The sequence below is a fragment of the Falco biarmicus genome, chromosome 6 (genome assembly GCF_023638135.1).
Source record: "Falco biarmicus isolate bFalBia1 chromosome 6, bFalBia1.pri, whole genome shotgun sequence".
Lineage (NCBI taxonomy): Eukaryota > Metazoa > Chordata > Aves > Falconiformes > Falconidae > Falco > Falco biarmicus.
The window spans coordinates 56,897,966-56,920,767 of NC_079293.1; the positions used below are offsets into that span (position 1 = coordinate 56,897,966).

At 39.7% G+C, this 22,802-nt stretch overlaps 1 protein-coding gene across 6 annotated transcripts in view; it reads left to right on the top strand.

Moving 5' to 3' along the window:
• The window catches only part of PTPRK (protein tyrosine phosphatase receptor type K), a 412,154-nt gene that overhangs the window by 321,034 nt on the left and 68,318 nt on the right, over positions 1–22,802 (top strand). For all 6 annotated transcript variants that reach the window (XM_056343552.1, XM_056343554.1, XM_056343553.1 and 3 more), the window contains exons 9-12: positions 7,951–8,060; positions 9,362–9,563; positions 12,483–12,588; positions 19,637–19,910. In XM_056343552.1, coding sequence (XP_056199527.1) covers positions 7,951–8,060; positions 9,362–9,563; positions 12,483–12,588; positions 19,637–19,910 — 692 coding nt within the window. The remainder of the gene's footprint in view (positions 1–7,950; positions 8,061–9,361; positions 9,564–12,482; positions 12,589–19,636; positions 19,911–22,802) is intronic.

A 22,802-nucleotide genomic window follows, 5' to 3' on the forward strand; every position in this document is an offset into this window, starting at 1 on the left:
TAATAGCTTGTAATTCAGTACCTGCAAGAAAGCAAAGCCCAGGAATATTAAACAGTCGGAAAATAGCCTCTTTTTTGACCAGAGCTAGATCTGAATACTTGGTGGTTTAAGTATTTCTATTTAACTTGGGTAGATGGAATTAATAATTTGGATAAAGCTGTATTCCACATAAAAATAAAGCCCTTGAGCAATATGCTCTTAAACAAGGTGAGCAAAAAGAAGATGAAAACAAGGGACTTTGTGTTTTATAGATGAAACTCCATTATGCACTTTGGGGAGAGACCACACCGTTATTAAGGTTTGGAAGAAAGCTCTTCTGAGTGCCCAGAGAAAGCAAATCACGAAGCTCAAAGTGTTCAGTGATTTTGTAACTAGTAAGTGAGTGTGTCAGCTAACTGCAGGCAAACAAATAATTAAAGAGATTACTTGGAATAGGATAAGTACCCATTTTGGGGCTAAAAGTATACCAAAGCTTTGGTCTGAGCCAAAGGACATGCTCACTGGGCACAAATGAGATCCCCTGATCTTCAGAGAGAGTGGCTCACTCAGCTCCATGCAGAGATACCTAGAGCTACAAGGCAGGGTTGAGGCACCAACTGTCCAACCATCATTACTTATGCTCCTGGGAAAACTTCAGCAGGCTTAGGCTTACCACTCTGCAGAACAGCCGAGGAAGGGGAAAAGTTATTAGAGCACCAAAAAAAAAATATAAAAAATCAAAAGTTAAATACTTTGTGTACTGACTAAATGTGTGAAGAGGAAATATCTTCCACCAACTTCACAAGAGAGGATTTTATGGAAATAATTGACATTTAGTGTTTTTCTGTGATGGACAGTAGTATGTTCTGTTAGTTGCCTTTACACATACACACCCCTCCCTTGTTATTTGCAATGAGAACCGTTTTTTCCTTTGTGCTTTTTCAAGTTGTTCTGGCACTCTAGGAGAGTACTGGGAGGTGGAAGAAAAGGTAGAAAATATGCTTCATCAAAGGAAACAAACAAACAATGCTTCAAGGAGCTCTGAAAATCATACACATAAAACTCTTCTAGTAGCATTTTTAAAGTAACAAAAATAGCCCACCTGGGAGCATGCAGCAAGATGAGCAGGCGCTATGTCCAATGCAGCAAAGGAGGGCTGCAGAGATTGCCTGAAATGTCAAACTGTCTCAAAAAATATGTAACTGCTGTAGCTAAGTGACACATGCGTAGATGTCACGTGAACCAGGTATACTAATCCTGTCAGGAAAATGGTTACAGTTAATAAAGAGAAACCCATGATTAAGATAAAAGTTTCAATGTGAAGTTGCCCATAAATGCTGCTGCTAAAGGGGTTGACCTCAGTCCTTACTCTAGAATGTGAGACTAGTGACCTATGTGTCATGAGCAGCAGCAAAATTTAGTGTTAATATAGTCAAATAAGGGAGGAATTTTTATGTCTTTAGTGGCAGTGAACTGAAAATTATTATAACTGACCTACTGTCATTGATAAAAGGAGCCTTGAAAAACCTATTTGTCATTCAGCTTGTGAAAATAATCCCAATTCTTTTTTTTAGATGCTAGGTAAGATTTGCTATCAGCATATCATCGAGTGAGAGAAAAAGTGGTTGCAGAAAGGCATGTGAGCACTTTTTGTTAAAGACATCAGAAAAGTTAGTTTGTGAGAAAGTAAGAAAAAAAATGAAATTATTAGCAGAGATCTATTTTAAGCTTACACTGAACAAATGACAAATGAAGTAAGATGTTTTAAGGTATTGCAGAGATTAGAAATACAAGCTAGATTTTATGTTAATAGGGAGAAAAGTTCATGCCGCAAGATAAGCAGGAAAAATTGGCCCTGAAATGCAGAATTATTCACCCTGGCTGAAACAACTTTCTACTTTGATTCCCTTTCAGTCTCTATATTAGAAGCTTTAGAGCTGAAAAGTGATATTGCATATGACATTCTTTGTTGAAACAGTGTGTTTGGACATAATGATCCCTGCAAATAGGCCAGAATTAGTGGCTATTTCAGCAGTTTGCCGTGGAATGAGGGTTTACATGTGGGCCCCCATGAGTTTCCACTATTCCCAAGACATGCAGTAGCTGAAACCTCTCTTCGAATATTGATTTGCATATTTTTAGAACGGTGTAAATGTATGTGAGTACGTGAGGTTATTTCATCCTGACATGGAGAAACATTTTGAAATCCCACAAATGAGGAGTACTAAAGTCAGCATTTGGTGTAAAAAAGGCTTTAAACAAAATACCAGTGTTAGGTGCCTGAGCCCCCAAATTCAGCAAATCCAGAACTCGTGGATTTAACCCCACTTTATATTCGCACCAATATCTACAGTGATTGCTGCCGCTGCTGAGACTTATTAGCCTCTGTCAGCTTGCTTAATAGCTTGATTGTACGCATTTGTTTGTTATGTTAGTAATTTTATACAGGCTGGAAGGTACGGGGACCTTCACAGGCACGAGCGGGTCAGCGCCTGTGCAGTTGCAGCAGTGGCCAGGGGGACACGCAGACCTGTGCAGGGCTTTTGCCTGGGGCACAGGACCCAGCCTGGCAGCAGCCCTGCCACCTCCCACAGCGCCCACCCTGGGGAACACCTGTGTCAAAAGAGACTGTTAGCATGCAATCGGTTTTCTTCACAGTACCACTCAATAACATTTTGTTCCTGGCTGCAAATGGTCCAACTTGAGCAATTGCCAAAGAAATTGGTTTTGTCACCACCTTTGGTATAAATACCCTTTACGGTAAAGACTAGTAATAGCACTTCTGATATTTTCTTTCCTTTTTATTATATGAAATTTCCTTCTATTTAAGCCTTAGTCTTGAGTTGTAACAAAGCTTAAAGTGAAAAAGGTAGATCCCTCAGGAAAAGCCAATGGCAAGGTGGGCCATTTTAATTGATTGTAACGTTTAAACAGTAGAAGAGATTGACTGTCACCATCTCCTGAAAATGAGCATCTGCCTTTGGACAAAGGCTGTAAGTTTGCTGCTGATACATTTTACTTTGAGTACCACAAAGGAATTCTTCCCAGTAGAACTGCATATATCTGCACATAGCCTTTACCTATATAGGATAAGAATACTGTGCACGGCTTTCACATAATAAAAAAAAATACTCTGTTTACATGCACTTTCATTATTTTGTAGCAGGAAAACTGAAGCAATATAAATTCATTTTTATAGTGGTTGGTGTCAGTTAATACGTTGTTCTTCCAGTAGTAATGTATTGTAATATAAATTTCCCATTAAGTTAGCGCAGAACAAGGTTTAAGTGACACTATTTGTGAATAACAATTTATTTGTGACTGTGGTATAATTTAATGCAAATATTGCTCTAAAATGAATTGGTCTGATGTCAGATTGACGGTTTGTACTTTTGTTAGGCACAGCATTTATAGAAGTCCACTATTCCACACGTATGTGGAAGAAAAGGTTATCAGCTATTCACTATATGAATATATAGCTTCATTAAAAGGGCTCTGAAGATGCGTGTAAATCATGAAAGAAGAGTTTGTGATGTTTCCACACTAAAACCTTGCTGAAATTCCCTTCAAATTTGTTTTATGTTACTTTTAAATACATGTGTGGTTTATGTTTGTATACTTTTTTATAGGAAAATTTCTTTTTTTTTCCCCCTTGAAGTTCAAAATCTCTTCTGAAACCCATACAGTAAAACCCACCTAAATGATTTCACTTCTGCAGATAAGTGTAAATCTTGACTTGTTGGAACTTTAGCGTAGAATAGTGCATGTGAAAGAAAGACTGTTTACTGTTATCATCACTGAGGGATGGTGGGGTCACACTTCACAAGGCCAGCAGATGGAAGGAAAATCAATGGGACCAGAATCTTTCTAAGGAGAGGATGCAGAGGCCAAAAGGTCTGAGTCCAACCCCTCTAGCAGCTACTTACGCTTTTTGAATTATTCAAATACTTGGCCATTGATAGAGAATCTTAAATAACATACTTTACCTTAATATACGCTTGTAATAGTCTTGAGTGTTTTGATTGAGTGTAGACTGTCCATCAATCCAGTGGGGAGACTGAGAGCTCACATAGGAACAATGGGAGTTGAGAAGACAGCAGAGAGTCACTGTGGTGAGCAATGAGGCTTCTGGAGATGTGCACATAACCCTGAAGAAAGCCTTTGGGGCTGTTCACGAGGTTTCCAAAAGCCGTTATTGAACACAAGGATGATGCTTACCTGGCTGTTTTCCACCTGTGTCCTTGCTAAATATTGTGTAAAAGGGAAGACTCTGAACACTGCTTTGGAAAGAGGACATTTAAGGTATTTCTTAAGTCCTTAGAGTCCTGCTGGGAGTTGTAGGGAATAGACAGCAACGGCTGTCTACATGGAGAGATGCAGTTTGAGTCTTCAAAGTAGTGTTATCAACAGTTTACTTTGCTGTTTGTTCTTTTGTTGTTGGGGTTTTGTTTGGTTGGGGTTTTTTTTTACTAATATCATCTCTTTTAAAATTTCTGTTTGTAACTAATAGTGACCTGGAAAAAAGACATAAAAACAGAAATGAGGATGTTTAGGCATTATTTTGAATAACCTGACTGATGAATCCATGGGCCTGCTCACAGATAATCTGTTCTTTAATTCCTTTGCTTCTGCTTTTCTCTTTCCTTGTTTCCCTTTGCCCATTTGCTAAAACTATGGAATTAGAAGACATTTTTACTGCAGTTGAACTGTCAAATGGGAAAAAATAATTTCAAAACATATCCTTCAAACTACAATTAATTTATTTTCCTTTTTCTAGGCATTTGAACTTTTATTTGTTTCTTTGTTGTTATTCCAGTTCAGCTCTCAAATACTTCAAGCTGAGCCCAGGCTTCATTTTTGGTGAATTTCTGGGAGTGGGTGAGATTTGTGGGAATTACTGTTGTCTTTTTATAGATGCTCTCCTTTACTTTCTGACCTTATTTTTACTGGGATTCCCAGCAAGCCCCTCATAGCTTTGCGAGCTTCTGCTCTTGTGCCCTTCCCATGCCAGTGGGAAGAGAAGCATGAAACTAACTGGGTTCATGTAGTTTAGTCAGTTTAACACAGCTGCTGCTGCCACAAGCAACAAATTTTATATTGCAGAAGAAAACACAGTCATGCAACGTGATGAGCCTAGAGGCTTCTCCCACTTGGGTATTTTAACAGAAAATGTAGGTTTTATGCAACCCTCAAAAGTAGAGCCCTGCACCCAGCTGCAATTGAATATGAAACACGTTTTTTAAAAGCACCACATAAAAAGTATTTCACAGGTTTTTGAGTAATTGTGTCTGTTTTCTTCTTACCTTGCATGTTTTAATATGCTTTAATGTCAGGTGTCATATTCTGTGTACCTGCTTTGGTGCATTCCTCTGTTCTCTGCAAACACATGTACATTCACTTGCATACACACAAAGATGTATGTGTTTTACAGGGAAAATGTGTGCATAGGGGTATATTCAAACCTCATTTGAGATGCAAAGAAGAAAAACAGCAGAGCATTCCCATGAAAAACAAAGTATTGCCTACAGCAAGTCTCTCAGTGCCTTGAACATCACACGGGCTGTCATGATTTGTCAGCCTTAATCCATTGCCCCCTCTGTATTGGGACACTTTAGCAAAGCAACAGTCTGTGATTTTAGTTAACTTCTCCTAAGTCTATGTTTGACAGATCATAGAATGGTTGGGGTTGGAAGGGACCTTAAAGATCATTTAGTTCCAACCCACCTGCCATGGGCAGGGACACCTTCCACTAGACCAGGTTGCTCACAGCCCCATCCAGCCTGGCCTGGAACACTGCCAGGGATGGGGCATCCACAGATGCGCTGGGCAGCCTATGCCAGTGCCTCACTGCCCTCACAGGAAAGAATTTCTTCCTAATATCTAATCTAAATCTACCCTCTTTCAGTTTAAAACCATTCCCCCTTGTCCTATCACTACAGGCCCTTGTAAAAAGTTCCTCTGCTGCTTCTTTAGGTCCCCTTTAGGTACTAGAAGGCTGCTATAAGGTCTCCCTGGAGCCTTCTCTTCTCCAGGCTGAACAACGCCAACTCTCTCTTCATAGGAGAGGTGCTCCAGCCCAATGGTCATCTTTATGGTCCTCCTCTAGACTCACTCCGACAGGTCCGTGTCATTCTTGTGTTGAGCCCCCCGTACCTGGACATAGTACTCCGGGTGGGATATCATGAGAGTGGAGTATAGGGCAAAAATCACCTCCCTCAGCCTGCTGGTCACGCTTCTTCTGATGCAGCCCAGGGTACAGTTGGCTTTATGAGCTTGCAAGCACACGTTGCTGGGTCATGTTGAGCTTCTCATCTACTAACACTCAGGCTGTTCTCAGTGCATTCTCTGCCCATCCTGTATTTGTGCTTGGGATTGCCCTGACCCGCATGCAGGACGTTGCACTTGGCTTTGTTGAACTTCATGAGATTCACATGGGCCCACCTCTCAAGCCTGTCAAGGCCCCTGTCAGTGGCATCCCTTCCCTCCAGTGTGTCAACCACACCACACAGCTTGGTGTTGTTGGCAAACTTGCTGAGGGTGCACTCAATCACACTGTCTGTGTCACCGACAAAGATGTTAAACAGCACCAGTCCCATACTGACCCCTGAGGGTGGATGAGCAGTTTCTGTGAAACTCTGTCTGACAGTTTACTTGCTTTTTTGACTCCATGAATTTATTATGCCAAATTGTGTTGTTTGTACCAAGGGTCAGACCGTCATTTATAACTTCCATGTAGATGGAAATATATCCCACTGTTGGGACAAACCACTCACTTCTTGGTGCTGCTAGCACAGTGCCTGGCACTTCCTTTGATCCAGCAGATTTTAATTTGTTTTTACTTTTTGTAAAACTTTAGTCTGCTTTGGTAATGAATACCCAAGAAATGTCATGCATGAGATTCACAGAAAGTTGCGTTGAAGAAAACGGGCTGATTAAGAAGGGAGAGAAATAAATGTCAATACATTAAGTAGAAGTAACATTTCAGCTTGAGAGACTGCAGATTTAGGCAACTTTGGCTTTTTGAAGGAGGAGGGTATTTCTTTGGATTTAGGGTTTCTTCAGGCACTCTCTTATCCTCATCCTCTTCTTTCAGCATGTACGTGTTCACATCTAGGTGAACTGCTGTGATTAAAAAGGAACTGTATATGTAGGCAAAAATATCTTGTAAGCTGAAATGGGAGATAACTAAGCGCTCCTGCCTGCTGTTGATGGGATTACCAGGTACTGTGAATCATTCAGGTAAAGAGGCCTGAGGTGGCGCTTCAGACTTGTTATTACACCAGGGATATTGGTTCCATTTCAAATAAGAAAGTAGGTTCATCTCAGTGTGGTTCAGTTCAAAGTCTGAAAATGTCTCTTATTGGAAAGATTTGAAGTGAGCAGTTTTGATCCCTCTGCAGCAACAAGACGTCGGTGGCGGAAAGAAGTGGCAGCTGAGCTGGTGTGTTCGCTCTGTGCCCAGCCCCCTCTTTAAATGAGGATTTATTTTGAAACAACAAATCATGAGAAGGGGTGACTGAAAACTATTTTGTAAGCATGTATCTCGTTTGGAAGATGCTGTATAACAGAGGCTCTTCCTTGCCTTTGATTTTTCATTTTAAAAGGATTTTAAAACCATGTAGTCCTTGTCCTAAGATAGGCTTATTACAGAGTTCAGTGATGTTCCCTGAAGTCAGAGTCTAGCTTGAACTGTTTCCCCTGGCTATATTATGAGACAATTTGACTTTGCGTGAAGTTTTGAAAACCGTATGTGAGGGTAACGTTTCAACTTCATGCTCTCTTTGCACTGTGAATGACAAAATACACTTTGAAGTGCTTTTTCATACTCTGTACTACTGCCTTTTGCATGGAAATGAATATTAATAAAAGTAGACCGGTGCTCCCTTTTGGTTTTAATGGGTTGTTCTGTCATTTCTTTAATTTTTCTGTCTCTTGAATTTCATATTTTTAAAAGTTTTATTTTGTTTGTAGTGCCAGGCCCTATACCTGCCAAGTCAGTGAAAGGCACTCCTTTTGAAGATAAGATCTTCCTCAACTGGAAGGAACCTGTGGATCCAAATGGCATCATCACTCAGTATGAGGTAATTATTAAGCAGGTAACAAGCATAGGGTAGGGCAAGGGAAGTACGGCAAGAGGGGTGGTTGATGGTGAATATTTAGCCTCTGTAGGCAGCTATTCAATTATATGCTGCTTTCATTTACAGCACACAAGGTTTTGTGTATTGATTAGATATCAAAAATCATAATTGTGATGTGTATGTTGTTGGCTGGTTGGCCCTGTCAAGTGGCTTTGGCATGCGAGTATAACAATACTGCAGGAGCATAACAATACTGCAGTCCACATGGGAGGTGCTAGTTTTAAAAACCTTGCATCATTACTATACACCCTTCCAAGGCCATGACAGCCATGATCTATGAAATCTTCCTTGTTGGAAGTAGAGGTTACATGAAAAGTAAGGCAGTTATTTAAATTTGGAGCAGTGTTTTTTAGCTTTGTCAGATCTTTAGATATCACCCTTCAAGGAAACCTCCATACATATTCTGTTTAAAATGTATTTAATATAAGAGCTTTCTGGGGACCTCCCCAGGAGGTTGGCAGGAAACAAAGGCTGATTTAGGAACAAATGCCACCCTCTCCAGCACTCCTTTTTTAAAGGAACAGAGGGTATAATTTTGTGTGCTATAGTGAATTATAGGACAAAGACAAACCAACTAAGCAAACAAAACCCCTGAAACCAGTATTTTTTATCTAGTTAACACTAAAAAAGTTCTTTAAATAGTGTGGGTTAACCCTGGTGGGCAGCTGAGCCCCACCCAGCGACTTGCTCACTCCCCTGCAGTGGGATGGGGGGAGAATCGAAAGGGCAAATGTGTGAGCTTTTGTGTTTTAATCACAAATCTAATAAAACACAGCACTATACAAGCTGCTATGAAGAAAATTAACTCCATCCCAATCAAACCCAGTACATTAAGATATCGTTGCTGGCTTTAAATATATTAGTTCGGTTTGGACAGCATTTGAATATGAACTTTAGAAGAGGAAAGGGTAATGTATTACAGAAAATTAAAAATAAATGGTTTTGGTGGAGATGGGGAGGATGGTGGGGGAGCCCTACCTTTAAATTGAATAGTGACGTTTTCCATATGTGAACTAAAATCACAAAGAAAGAGAGGTGAAGAGCACCTGAATAGCCTTTTAATAATATATATATATATGTAATAATATATATATACCATAATACACATCAAGTCCTCATGGTATCGCCAAGATAACTGGGTAACTAGATGAGCATGTGTCTTTTGTTTCCTTTCCAGTCAAGCTAATCTAATACCCTAGTGCCAAAACCTGTAACAATTGTTACAAAAATAATTGTTTTCACAGGTCAGCTATAGCAGTATACGGTCGTTTGATCCTGCAGTTCCAGTCGCAGGGCCTCCACAAACCGTGTCGAAGCTGTGGAACAGCACGCACCACGTCTTCTCACACTTGCATCCTGGTACTACTTACCAGTTCTTTATACGTGCAAGCACTGTTAAAGGGTTTGGACCAGCAACCACAATCAATGTAACAACCAACATCTCAGGTAAAACCAACAAAACAACAACTGCAAAAAATTAAAAGGGCAGGAATGTTTTTTCAATTTTTTTTTTTTAAAACTTGGAAAATCATGAAATGGGAAAGAACCCCCCCCCCCCCCCAAAAAAAAAAAAAAATCCTATCATGTTGTGAAACTATTACTGAAAATGCTTTTGAGTGTATTTGCCAAACAGTAGCATAAACTCAGGGGTAAATCCTTGCATGAGGTGGAAATTGCATACCTGTAGTTGTTAACTGTTTGGTTTTGTGTAATCTTGTACTTTCATCAAAAGGTTTTGAAGTGCTGTATAAACCTTAACTAATTAAGCCTTACAGCACTCTATAGGTCACTAAGTACTGTATTTGTTTTGCAGATTACTAAAGGCAGATGCAGAAAATTAACTGACTTACTCAAGGTGACATCACTTAGCTATAACAGAATTGGAGTGGTTGAGAGCAAGTGTGAATTTCTTTTGCCAGATTCATATAGGTCTGCTTTCTTGTGCCTTTCTTCACTTACTGCAATGCACCAAGATTGACAGTATTTGTCTTAATAATGCACTGCAAACTCTAGAAGAAAGTAACATCAAATGGAATGCTTTAGTATTTTTATTTTCTTAAATTTCAGTATTAATGTTGAAAGATAAGATAGTAGCTTATACAGTTGGTAGCAGAAGATAAGTTGATGCTATATCTAGAGAGGCTGCTGATTTTATGACATGGCGACTTCAGAGCTTGGCGGAGATCAAAGAAATCAGTCATTTAGAAATTTAAAAAGCACCAAGCAAGCTATTTTCCTTATTATCTGCCATAATGAAACTTAAATTGTCCTGTAAAGGGAAGTTAAAAGTATATTTGGAATGCACCTACCATTTCTATGGAGACCTACTCACACATTCTCCTCACCCCATTCTCAAAAATGTGCACATAAATCAAAATATGCATGAATTCAAGGCAAAACTCTTTGAATTATGTAGCAAATGAAACGCTGTAGTCATAGTTAACTGGAACAATTGGTTGAATTCCATTCCAGCACATAAGCACTAGCACTGCTCATACCGCAGCCCCTTCAAAAAAAACCAACCAAACCGCCAAAAACCCCCAACCGACATGTCCCATTCTGTTTGCCTAAATATGAGGTTGTTTTTAAGTCTAATATTTTACTCAGGTTGATTTAAGGTCCTTTCACTAGAAATTCCAGTTCATAAATTTTCAGGGATAAAGGTGATGTAGTACTTGCATTCTTGTCTTCTAACTTCTTTGCAGGAGGAAAAAAAAGGTGTAACTATGTAATATCTTGCTAGTATGTCTACCCCCCGGACATTTCAATATTTTGAGAAATAAGTACCTCAACGTGTCCGGATTATTTAGGACTACAGTGTGTTCAAGCTTCTTCAGATATGTCCTCTTTTTCCACCCAGAAATTCTGGGAATTTCACCCAGAATCCAGTCTACCACACTTTCTATACACAGTATGGGTCTCTTAGTTGGCAAAACACAGTTAATACTGGGATAGCTTAAAGGCAGGCTGTGACACCTCTTGTGTCTGAAATTCCGCCTGGTGTTCTGTGGTTTTTTTTCATCTTGCTTTATGCTGAATTGTTGTCTAGTTTTGCTCAGCATAACTGATACTTTGTACGAAGCAATGCCTATGTTTCAGGAAATGCTAGCTTTATTTTAATGGAGTGAAATTATTCCTTTTAACCAAGCTTACAAGTGGTTGCTGTAATCCTGTGGAATATGGTGTAAACAGTAATTTATAAATGAACATTAAATGAACATTATTTCTATAAAATAATATTTCCAGAAATAAGAGCAATTTTTGCATTCATCTAGGATCTAGGATGAATCTTACAGTGTCCTTCAATTGATATATTCTTGTAAAATTATTGCCACTTAAATGATTGACATCCTGCTAGGAAACATCTTTATTGTGAAAGTACATTTTGAAATATACAGGCGTCATTAATGATTTTATAAAGGTACAGCCACATATAAAAAAATCCCACACAGATAGTTTTCAAGCTTAAAGATTAGTAATTAACAGGAATTACTATTTTCTGAATCACAGAAAATCCTTTTTCTTTCCTTGCACTAGAGTTGAAGTCAGCAACAGTATTGCCAGTGAGGACTGTGACAGGTTTGTGGCAGCAGACTGAAGTGGGGTGGTTGAAGCAATCGCCACCACCAGGCATCCAACCCACAACAAACATTGCTGCCATGAAGGCCTGACAGCCAGTCCAGTAGTGAATCAGTTCCTGAACTTCATATAGTTTTGACTTAGATTTTGTATTTTCTTAATACCCTGGGCTGAAAACTACTGTTGTTCAGAAACTGATTAATGAGCAGCTTGGCCATCCATTTTTAGAAATGGAAGGAGGAATGGACATGGGAATAGACTCTCCTATCCAGTTCTAGCCCACAGATGTATGTCTATCCAAACCCAATTTTCCTGCACCATCATTAGTATTGGCAAGGTCTCTCATTATGTTTAAAAGGAAATGTGGAAGGTTCTTAAATTGTTAGAGGAGGAAGAATAGAGGTAGTAGAGGTTGGGTCTTCAAGATGGTGAATATAGTTGTAAGGTCGAAAAAGCAAAGCCAAAATGGGTTTTTGTAGTCTTAGGGTTTCTTGGCAGTCACCTCCTCCCTCTATTTCTGTCCTTCTTGAATAAACCTGTTTAACTTGATAGGTATCATGATTTGAGGGGGAGCAGTTAGGGGTGGAGTTACCAATTTCTATTGAAGTTCCATTGATGCTCTGGTAAAAGATTGTGCCTGACTGGAAAATCATTCAGACAGACTCATGTAGCTGATGAAGATTGTGGGTTTGTACTATACTGCAAGCAGCCACAATCTCATGAATATTCAGAATGTTTTCACTGATTTGTTTCTCGTTCTTTTCCTTCTCACTAAACATTAATCAGCTCCCACTTTACCGGACTACGAAGGAGTTGATGCATCTCTCAATGAAACTGCTACTACAATAACTGTACTCTTGAGACCGGCACAGGCCAAAGGTGCACCTATCAGGTAAAAAACAAAACAACAAAAACCCAAAACCCAAAATTAACAAAAAAATCAAGAAGATGTTTTAGAGTTGATTATATGCCATCTCGCAGCTCATAGAGCTGTTAATTTGCAAGCGATATTCATTTGACATTGCTACTGTTTCTCTTAGCTAGACTGAGCTTGCCAATAGATCTGTAATTAAAAAGAAAATAATCTTTGGTTTATTTTATTGTGGTTTTGTTTTGTGGTTTTTTAATGGTAGTCATGACCTGAATCATCCAGCTGTCTGTCCTGTTTGATTTAGGGTCCCAAGGACCACCTCCTGTCCGTTATGATTTCATTTTACTTTCTCATAGTGTCTTTGAAATAAGAGTTTGAGAGTTGTTTGTCAGAAAGTGGATTTGAAAATAACTCTTCCTCTCCAGTGCTTCAAATCAGCTATTCTGTAGCATATATGTATGATTGGAAAATTGGAAGCTCAGAGGAAATGGGAGAATAATAGTGATGAATACAAACTATTTGACCTTTTTCCTCTCAGAGTGCTTCTTACTAGAAATCATGTAGCAAGCTATTAAATTTTATTTGGCATGTCCCATAATCATATTAAAATGTTTCATTTATGTTAACTTGAAGGGGTCTTTCCCTTTTTGCTCTCCATCAAGAGATAATTTAATTCTGTTTGCAAAGATTAGTCCACATCCTGCTCTTCACTTGTTAGTGCAAAAATTCTGTGATATTATTTTCTTCCATTTGTGTTTTAATGATGTGGCTGCATCAGCAATATTCAGGGACAGGGTTGACTAGTTGGTGGTTAATTAGCTGCTGAGCATCAGAACGTTTTCATGCACTTAGCCTTGTGATATTTTAGAGAAATACGAGCTAATGCATTTCATTCTGTGCTACATTAGGTCAGTTACAGTGGCTCAGCTGATGTCAAGTAATATACCCGAGCCCAAAAAGTAGAGAAAAAATAACTATTATTTAAGCCTGTTTCCATTAAGAGGAATGTATGTTTGACATGGATGTTGTGGGGATGAGTCACGTACCTATAAGCATTTATATATGCTTATCACATAGTTACCCTTATGATTGATATGATCTAATTATTTATTTATCTTCCGTCATAGAATCCAGATTTGTCCCCTTTATAGGAGATATTAATGGTTTATATTCACAAATAAAATTGTACCCCCATATATCATTAGTTTCTGAATGATTGCCCTGGAGAAAATTTTGGATTTTTTGGGGTGTGAAGAGTGGTAAAATGTACAGGACTACATTTAGTACAAGACATGGATTCCTAAAATAGGGGGTTTGTTGAATTAATACAGTAGAAGCCAGACCTGTGATCTGAAAATGCTCCCAAGTTATTCAGGTGCTTAACCTCACTATACACCTTTGCAGGTGCTTTTAAAGCCTTCCAGGCATCCTGCTGCTGGCCATGCTCAAAGCTCCATGTTGGAGAAATGTGATACCCATCTCTCATCTAATCCATGCCAAATCCTTTCAGTTTGTGCTTGGTCCCCCAAGGAGGCTGACGCGTAGGCTGGCCCAGAGCACGCCTGCCAGACACCACTGGGATCTGCTGACAGTGGTGCACATCTGCTTTACAGCAGCTGTCACAGGGCAGCTACATCCATGTAGACAGCAGCAGGGTCCTGCCACTGACCCTGACGGGGGTCAGTCTCACATGCTGGGATTCTCTCCTGGGGGTTCTCTTCCGTGAACTGGTAGTGTGATGGGATGTGGCTAGAGGATTACTGGTAGCTAGCTCAGGGAGCTCTTGTTCCTCTGCACTGTACTGGCAAATGAGTAACTTGCTGTGGAGTAGATCTGCACCGCACCCCTCACATTTATTCTCTCAGTTTTCCTTACAGCATCCTCAGTTCTATGGCATGAGCTTGCCACTGTGGCCTATGAAGGTGGCAAAAAGGATGTATGTACTAAATGTTAATAGACAGTTTGATAGGGACAGTTTGATAAAGTATTAGTAACTATTGTTTCAGTATGTTCTCAAAAAAGTGTATGTCTGGCTTCCTGTCTCCCACCTTCCCACTCCACTTTAATTGATTTCTAAAACCTAAGAGATTTCATTAAATTTCTAACATCTAGAGGCCAAGGAAATAAGTCCTTCACCATAACCGGAAAGCTGGGTTTTATTCTTAAAACGAACCAGGTGTTTTATTCTTTAATGGGAGTGAGGAGCATTCTCCAGGGGAATGCAGAAGACAGGGTCCTGTTCCCTTTCCCAAAGTTATGTGTATTGCAGTCAGGTATTTTTCAGCAGCTTCTTAATAGGAGAGATAAATGTAGCACACTGAAATTCTGAATTGAATGAATGCATTCCGCTAAACGTTATGATGTGTTTTAGTGAAGCTTCACTCCTTCCATGCTGCAGTTGTGTTTCCGCTGCAAGCTGGCTTGCTGCCGTAATGAATGTTACAATGTAGGTGGGAAAAAATGCATCACCATGCCTGCAGCTGTGATTGAGTAGAACAGATGTTCAAATGCTGTCCCTTAGCCTGACACTGAAGAATACAATTTTCTTTTTGAAAAAGTCTGTTTGCACCCAGTCCTCTAATCCCTGGAGCTGTCGATGGTCAAAAAAATAATTTTAATTAATAGCAGTAGATCCATGATTTAAAAACAAACAAAACACAAACAAAGAAGACAACTTAGTCTGATACTCTTTTGCTTTTACAAACAGAATTTTACTATGATCAGCCTCTCCATCAGCGCACACCCCCAGGAAACAGGTGTTCCTTAACTCAAGTATAATCTACATGTGGCTGTCAATCATTTCTTTAAGACACTGGATGCCATAGTCATCACAATTTAAACATGATTCTAATCATATCTTCCCTGTCAAGTGTTATTGTATAATCTCTAGCATTCTTTATGGCCTCCTGGAGTTTTAAACCAAATTGCAAACTAGAAATGCAGAGGAAGACAGGGCTGGATGGCTCGGGCTCACTGTGAAGCGCATACCGTGTCACCATCAACCTCATGGCTGAGATCCCAGTCAGTAGAATCGACGGTGCTTCAGTGATTCACTGGGAGATGTGATTTGTTACTGTAGTTTTTCTGAAGGATCCTAACTGAGCACCAGCAAAACAGTCTTGTTTTTGAAATCCTACTGCAGATGAGGATTAGAGAGAGCATATGTCAGAATCGGCATAGACAACTTTTTAATGATAAAATTTATTTTATTTGACTGCTAAATTGTTTTTCTTATACTGCCATATGCAAAATCAGGTTGGTTTTGGTTTGCAACAAGGATAATTAAGTGAAACATGGCAGGGAGCAGCTAAGACTTCATTGTCAGTCAGAATTCCAAGAGCTGGGTTTGTGACTTGGGCTGTCAGTCCAGCTGGCACCTGTCAGAGGACTCTGTGTCTCCACGAGATGTATAGAAGGAAATCTCTAGCTGGTATTGCAGCCTAGTCAGAATAGCACTGAAGTATGAACAACATGTTCATGACTGCCATACCTCTCTGGGAGCCTGAATTTTTAGGGAGAGGTGAAAAGGCAGATCTGTTGGCACGTGCCTCCTTTGGCTGTTTATGATTGTCTTGGTCAATAGGGAGGTACTGTGATGGTTTCTTAGGTAAAAACCAACCAAACAAAAAACAAAACAAAACATAAAAAATATTTTCAGACCTGAAAAGTAATTTCTTCATGCAAAATATTAGCTGAGGAGCTCTTCACCTGCTATCTTCAACGCTTTGTCTGCTTACCTGGCTGTCTTAGGCAACTGTTTGGCCTTTATGATCCTGATGACTTACGTAGCAGGTTCTGAAATTTGTATTACACTTCAGAATAGCTTAGAATTTATTTTAGTTGTCAGGGAGAAGGGATATTGTCATCTAGGTTTTTCACTCCTCTCTATTTATTTCTCTCTTTTATTACTACTTCGTTGTATGCGAAGACTGGAAAAAAATTGCTATTGCAGGAATTCCGTCAGCTCTGGTCACAAGAAGGCTCTCTCAGTAATTGAATTCCCACCATTACATAAAAAACGTGCAGAAAACATAAGATAATTGAAACTAGGATTAGTAATATGTAAAAATGCAAGGATAAGCAGAGTACATAGTCTTTAATTTGTCACTTATGGCCTGATACCAAACCACATTTGCAGCCAGTGAACACCCTGCTTAACAAGTTGCAAATTTAACTTTTGCTGCTTTGTTCACATCTTACAGCTGGGTGTCCTTTCCGAATGCTATTATGTGTACATAGAGTAACAGTGCTGCTGTGGAGCCTCTATGTTGTTCCGTAAATGGGTTTAAACAGATGGTATCACAAAGGGCCCAGAGGTAAATGACTGTCTTCCTCCGTGTCTTGTTAGCCTATAATGTTGCACAAAAAATACTGCCAGATCCCCTTTCCAAAGTGGGTAGGAGGCACATCTTTTATTTTAAAAAATACTTTGTGAAAAATTATATATAAATAAATATATGTCTATAAGAAATAGAACCTCGTTGGAGACTAAAGATTTTCTGTTATTTGCTATTTTTTCTTTAGCTAAAAGTAATTGTATAAATGCAGATGGCTACAATGTGTGTATCTGTTTCTTATTGCCACATTTTGTAGCTTTTCAGATGTAAGGGCCCAAAAAGCATTTATTTTGAAAGCACATTTTATGCAAATTAGTGTATTTGAAAATTTTTCAGAACTGTCACATTTTATTGTGATATGCTTAAAATTTTGCCTTACCTTTTATATTACATTCAAAAATTACTGTGTTTTTAAAGAATACTATGAGAAGAGACTTTCCTAATATTTAACTCTCATGCTATTAACCTTTGATTTTTGGTTGATTTTGTCTTCAGAGAGACTTGACCCTTACAAAAGATATGTGCCTTAAAAAATAGATACCTCATTTACCTCTTCTTCTATAACATGGGGTAGAGGGGAGTTAATTTGATAACTGTGGTGGACTCAGCTTGTGAGCTGGGTGACAAATTGTGCTGTTCTAGAGGATGGTTGCAGGCGTTGCATTATCCTTCTGCTCTCCCTGCTGGCTTTCTTCTCCTTAGATGGCAGGGTGTCATGGATGACAAGCTTCCTGCTTTCCTGGCACTTTGGAGAGCAGAACTTGTGTCGGTCACAGTCCTTTGGCAGCTCGTGAGAGAAGACTGCAGGATGGAGGGAGCAGAGACCCAGTCTCTGTGGTTGGCTGCCCAGCTCAGGAGTGGTGGGGTTAACCCTGCCTGGGGCCAGGGCCACACCGCGGGTGGGGAATGAGTGCCCATAGTAATTTCATCCCTTGGGACAGTATAAACAAAAATTATTTTAAATATTTTTATATCCTTTCAAGTTTGTAAAATATCGATGCTTTTAGGGTTTTTTGCTAGTACATTAATTGTGAAGCATAAAGAAAGATTCTGGGTGCACAGGGGTCTTGTGGAAGTGATTTGTTGGTGCAGGTCACGTTAACTGGACATGATTAATAAACAGAGTTTGCCACAGAAGGTGATTTATAACCAAGCTCAGTTCACAGATGGTTTACGAGAAACAGAGATCCCTGGAACTAACTCATCATTTTTGTTGTTTACATTCTTCTTTTTACCTGGAGTTTCAAAAATGAGGTGACTTTGTATATTCCTCTTGGACACTTTGAAAGGGAAGAGGCTTTCCTCAAGTATTTAGGTGCTAGGAAAAGGGGATGCTAACTTTTTTGTTCAGCTCAAGAAAAATGTGAAACCAATTTTGTATTTTTTCATCTCTCCTTTCTTCTTTTCCCCAGTATCGTACTTCATCTCTGCCAATACAGTTACTGTGTTTTCTGGGTAGTAGTTGCAGAGAAAATGTTTTAAAGCTGCCCCATAAGTTCTGAAAGAAGGAGGATTGTCTTTGTCTTTGCCTTTTGAAGTCCCTGCAGCAATGCAATGGCTCTTCAAGAGCTCCATTCAATTTTACTTTTTCTGTTCAGAAAGCTTTAAAATGAAATCAAGACAGGCAATTCTGCCAGTCTAGTTGAATAACTTCAGGTCTTGCTTATATGCATAGGCATATTTTTTTGCTAACCTTTCATAAGGTCATGAAACGTATCTGCATATAAACGAAAAATTGTGTACATGTAAACATGTGTGTGTATACATGCATATGCATACATATAGTTCTTAAAACTTAAAAAACTCTCTTTTTTTTATAAACCGAAGAGTTGCATCCTGCTCTCAGTATGTAAGTTCTGTACTTCTGCAGAGCAGAGGAAGCTGATAATGAGTTGGTAGCATCCTGCAGTTAGGTAGTTCCCCTAAAGGAGAAAGAAGAATTATAATTACCTGTTCTATTTTGAGCAGGTGATTTTGAAAAGTGACCAAGCCATGGACCATTTCAAGAGAGGTATTGGGAGGTTGGGATGGGGTTTTAATAGGCCGAATGCCATCTGCTTCAGCAATTTGTAATGTTCTATCATTGATAACTGTAGAGGAATGAGGCAGTCTATTTTAGTGGAATGGACAGATTTCTGTCCATCTGTGCTTGTATTACAGCATGTCACTTGTACTTTAGATCTGCATAGCTCTGAGCCAAGATAGAAGCCACAGCAAGGTCAAGAGGTGGAGAAGCCTGTCAGCACATTCTGTCTCTAATGATATGACAACTGCAAATTGGTGCTTCAAGCACAGCCTGGAGGCAGTCATTACATTGGGCCTTGAAGCTCAGCTTTCTCTAATACCATTTCAAGGAAAACGCTAACTTCAGATGCTTCCGATTAGCCAAGAGTTTAATTTATTGTAGTTTAAAGTCAGATCCATTCCTGTGTTTTGTCAAAAGAAAAAAGCCTGGGGGGAAAAATAATAATAGTTAGATTGTGTATAGGTTTGTATTGTTTGTTTTTCCTGAAAAAAATGGGTGCTGCTTCTTTCCAGTGGCTGAATTAGATAGCTTTGCTGTATTTCAAGCCTTTGTTTCTTCACTACATCCATGCATTTGCTGTCTTTTCCTTTTTTTCTTTTCTTTGTTTTCTTGTTAAGAATTGCAATTGGGTTCATATTTTTAAGAGACTAGAGATTTGACCCTAGCAGGTGACTTCAAAGTTATGCTGGTTTTCATTTGTCTCTAGTGCTTACCAGATTGTTGTTGAGGAGCTGCATCCACACCGAACAAAGCGAGAAACAGGTGCCATGGAGTGCTACCAAATCCCTGTCACCTATCAGACCGCTCTTAGCGGAGGGTCACCGTATTACTTTGCTGCTGAGCTGCCCCCAGGAAACCTGCCGGAGCCAGCCCCCTTTACTGTGGGTGACAACAGGACATACCAGGGTTTCTGGAACCCGCCACTGGCTCCTCGGAAAGGCTACAACATCTATTTCCAGGCCATGAGCAGCGTCGAGAAGGTAAGTGCCAACCACACCTTTTTCCTGGAAGGAGTCAAAGACGTGGCCATGGTGACAATTAGGACTGTCGGGGTTGGATGTAGTGGATGTTGGCAATGGCATGGCTGTGATGCCTTCCATGCTGTGACAGCATGGCAGTACGCCATTCACATTTCACACCGCCCTTGTATCATAGTAACTGCTACTAGATGAGAGTTCAATACATCCGTAGTAATTGTCTGAGCAAAGTAATTTCAGTGCTGTGACTCTGCCTCCTCAGTAAATAACATCCACAGTCCTTTCCCCAGTTCTCAGTACTTGTACACTTCAGAAGATTAAATTACCGTAGGATAAACAGAATGCGGGCTGCTCAGCAGGCTAATAAAAAAACATCCCAAACTTTTTGAGACTCTCACACTGAACGTTGAATAAAAAACAAAAGTTTGCTTGAGCAAAAGTAACCCCAGGCCCGTGCTGTGTTTACCAGAGCCCTTGTGTAAAGGTGGACCTCAGGCTTGCTCCACTGCTGTGCAGTAGTAGAAGTATGGGTCTCGGTCACCTTTATTACCTCCTTGGTGTTTCATTTTTAACTCCATCACTGACTACTGCTGCTGGCTCTGTATGCATATGAAAGAGGGAAAAGCACCAGGGAGGAAGGTTCCAGGTGGGAAGAACTGTGGCTCTGCAAGTCCTGTGCTGTTGCTCTTGAGTGGATCTTCCTCTTCCAAATGAAAAATGAGGGACGGGGAAATGTTCAGTGAGGAGGGAAAACGTGGTAGACACAGATGATTCAGATGTTTAAACATTTAAAATTTTGATTTCTAGTTTAGAAAATGGAAGGAAATTGCAGGATTATGTCTGTAGGAGTGTCCATACAAAATGTTCAGTCAGGTCAGAAAGGAACCAGAAAGGACAGTCTGATAGATGCTGAGATGAACCAGAGCCATCAGAAAGGAGCAGAAGCTGTTTACCCTTCCTTACATTTGGGTCTCTGCAGTGAGTAAACAAATCCTAGCGAACAGGTAGCCTTGCCTTAGAGCCTTTTGAAGAAAATCTCACCTTCTACCTATGGTTTTGAAAATTGCATATGCATCGAGTCTGAATGGGGACAAAGCAGGAGCTAATGAAACTGCATTGGAGCTGCTTGAGAACTGGATGCTTTTTCTGATGAAGGGCCCATTCCCTCTTTTTAGTTCTTATCTAAAGACTGCTATGAAGCAAACAAAGCAAAATAAATGTAACTGCTAGGCACTCATTCATATTTCCGTCACCTGCTACAAATAATTCCTTTTGCTTTTGTTGGCTTCCAGCAGACTAAATTGTAAGGAAATTTGTTTCATACCCAAAGAAATAAGTGGGAGGGAAAAGTAAAATAAAAATATTAAATAGAAAAATACATCTTTAATTTAGCTTTTACATTTTGACAGATAAGTAGTTGAGGGTAGAACACATTGTTTTTTACTTTACCTTGATTTCAGTTTGTGAGAGAGTTTAATCCTACAGTGTTTTTTTCTGGTATGATTTAAAACTTTGGATCAAATTTCTGTTCCTAGAGGGATTTTGGGGGAAGTTTTGGGAGGACTACACTGCATTCTGCTGGAACAGAGATCTCATGGTTGTAAGAGAACCTCTGAGCTGCAGAATATTTAAACAGGTGTTTTACTATAAACTAGTGGGATCACCAAAATAGTCGAGGGAAAGTTAAGTATGCTCTGAAATACACTGTAGGGTTGGGTTGAGGGTTACTTTGTGATCCTCACAGACATTTTGAATATGAAAGTGGAGAAGTAAAACTGGTAACTGGGGAGAATGCTAATTAGGTAAGATTATATCGATAAACTTTGTGAAGCTTTCATTTAATTTGAAAAATTGTCCTCATGGAACACTTATGGGAAGCCTCAACTCACAGCTTTGCTCATTCTTTACAAGCTGTGTTTACAAAATAGCATCGACATATTTTACAGGTTGCTCGGGAATCTTCAGGAGGAGAGAGATCCCAGGGGATGTATTTGGGGATGGCGTGCTGGTGGGTGCAGGACTAGAGGGAGCATATTTTAAAAATGAAACTGTCATTATTATATTTTCTAATTACATTCTAATATTGTTTAGAGTGATCTAATTAATACAACAGCAGCTGCATCCTCTCATGCAACCTTATGCTGTTTCAATATGTTTGCCTTTAAAATGACTGCACATTGTACAAAAAGGTCAGAAAAACTATTTATGACTGACCCTCGTCTGTTCAAGATGTCCAAACTGTGCCTAACCAAGTCATTTTTCTGTTCATTTCTTTCAATTGCTGACCAAACTTCTGAAGGAGCTTGGGGGATGGGGGGAGTAAAATACATGTAAATTGGCTTTGCTTGTGCGACTCCTTCTGAAGCACATCACTGTCAAATCACTGTCTTACCTGGGCAGATTATGTAGGTTTATCTGTGTGTGTCACGTGTGAAGGGATACCTGAGCGGCTTTGGTGCTCATTCCACGCTCAGAAGCATGAGGGAGCGCATTGCTGATGTGCTTCAGGTGACTGTTCAAGACTGTCAGGATGCAGCAAGACATAAGTTTGGAGACAGTGCTGAGCAAATGTACCTTCTTTGCTGCACAGTGCTGTTGGAGCTCAACTAGCTCAGGATTTCTGTGCCATGACATAAATAGGAGCAGCAGTCCTCCCCTTTTCTTCCAGTACACCCTCTGTCTGCATTCTAATGGCATGCTTCCCATTTGATTTGAATAATCTGAAATTTTTCTGCATTTGGGCTGTCCTGCACTTTTTCTCCTCATTGTTATCCTGGGTAGTACAGACCAATATCTAGGTTTCATCCAGCTTTTTTAAAGGCAAAATCACACAGCCTCCACCTCTGCTAAACCCAGAGCCCTGAGCCACCTTGTTGGGTTGCCCCAGCTGATCAG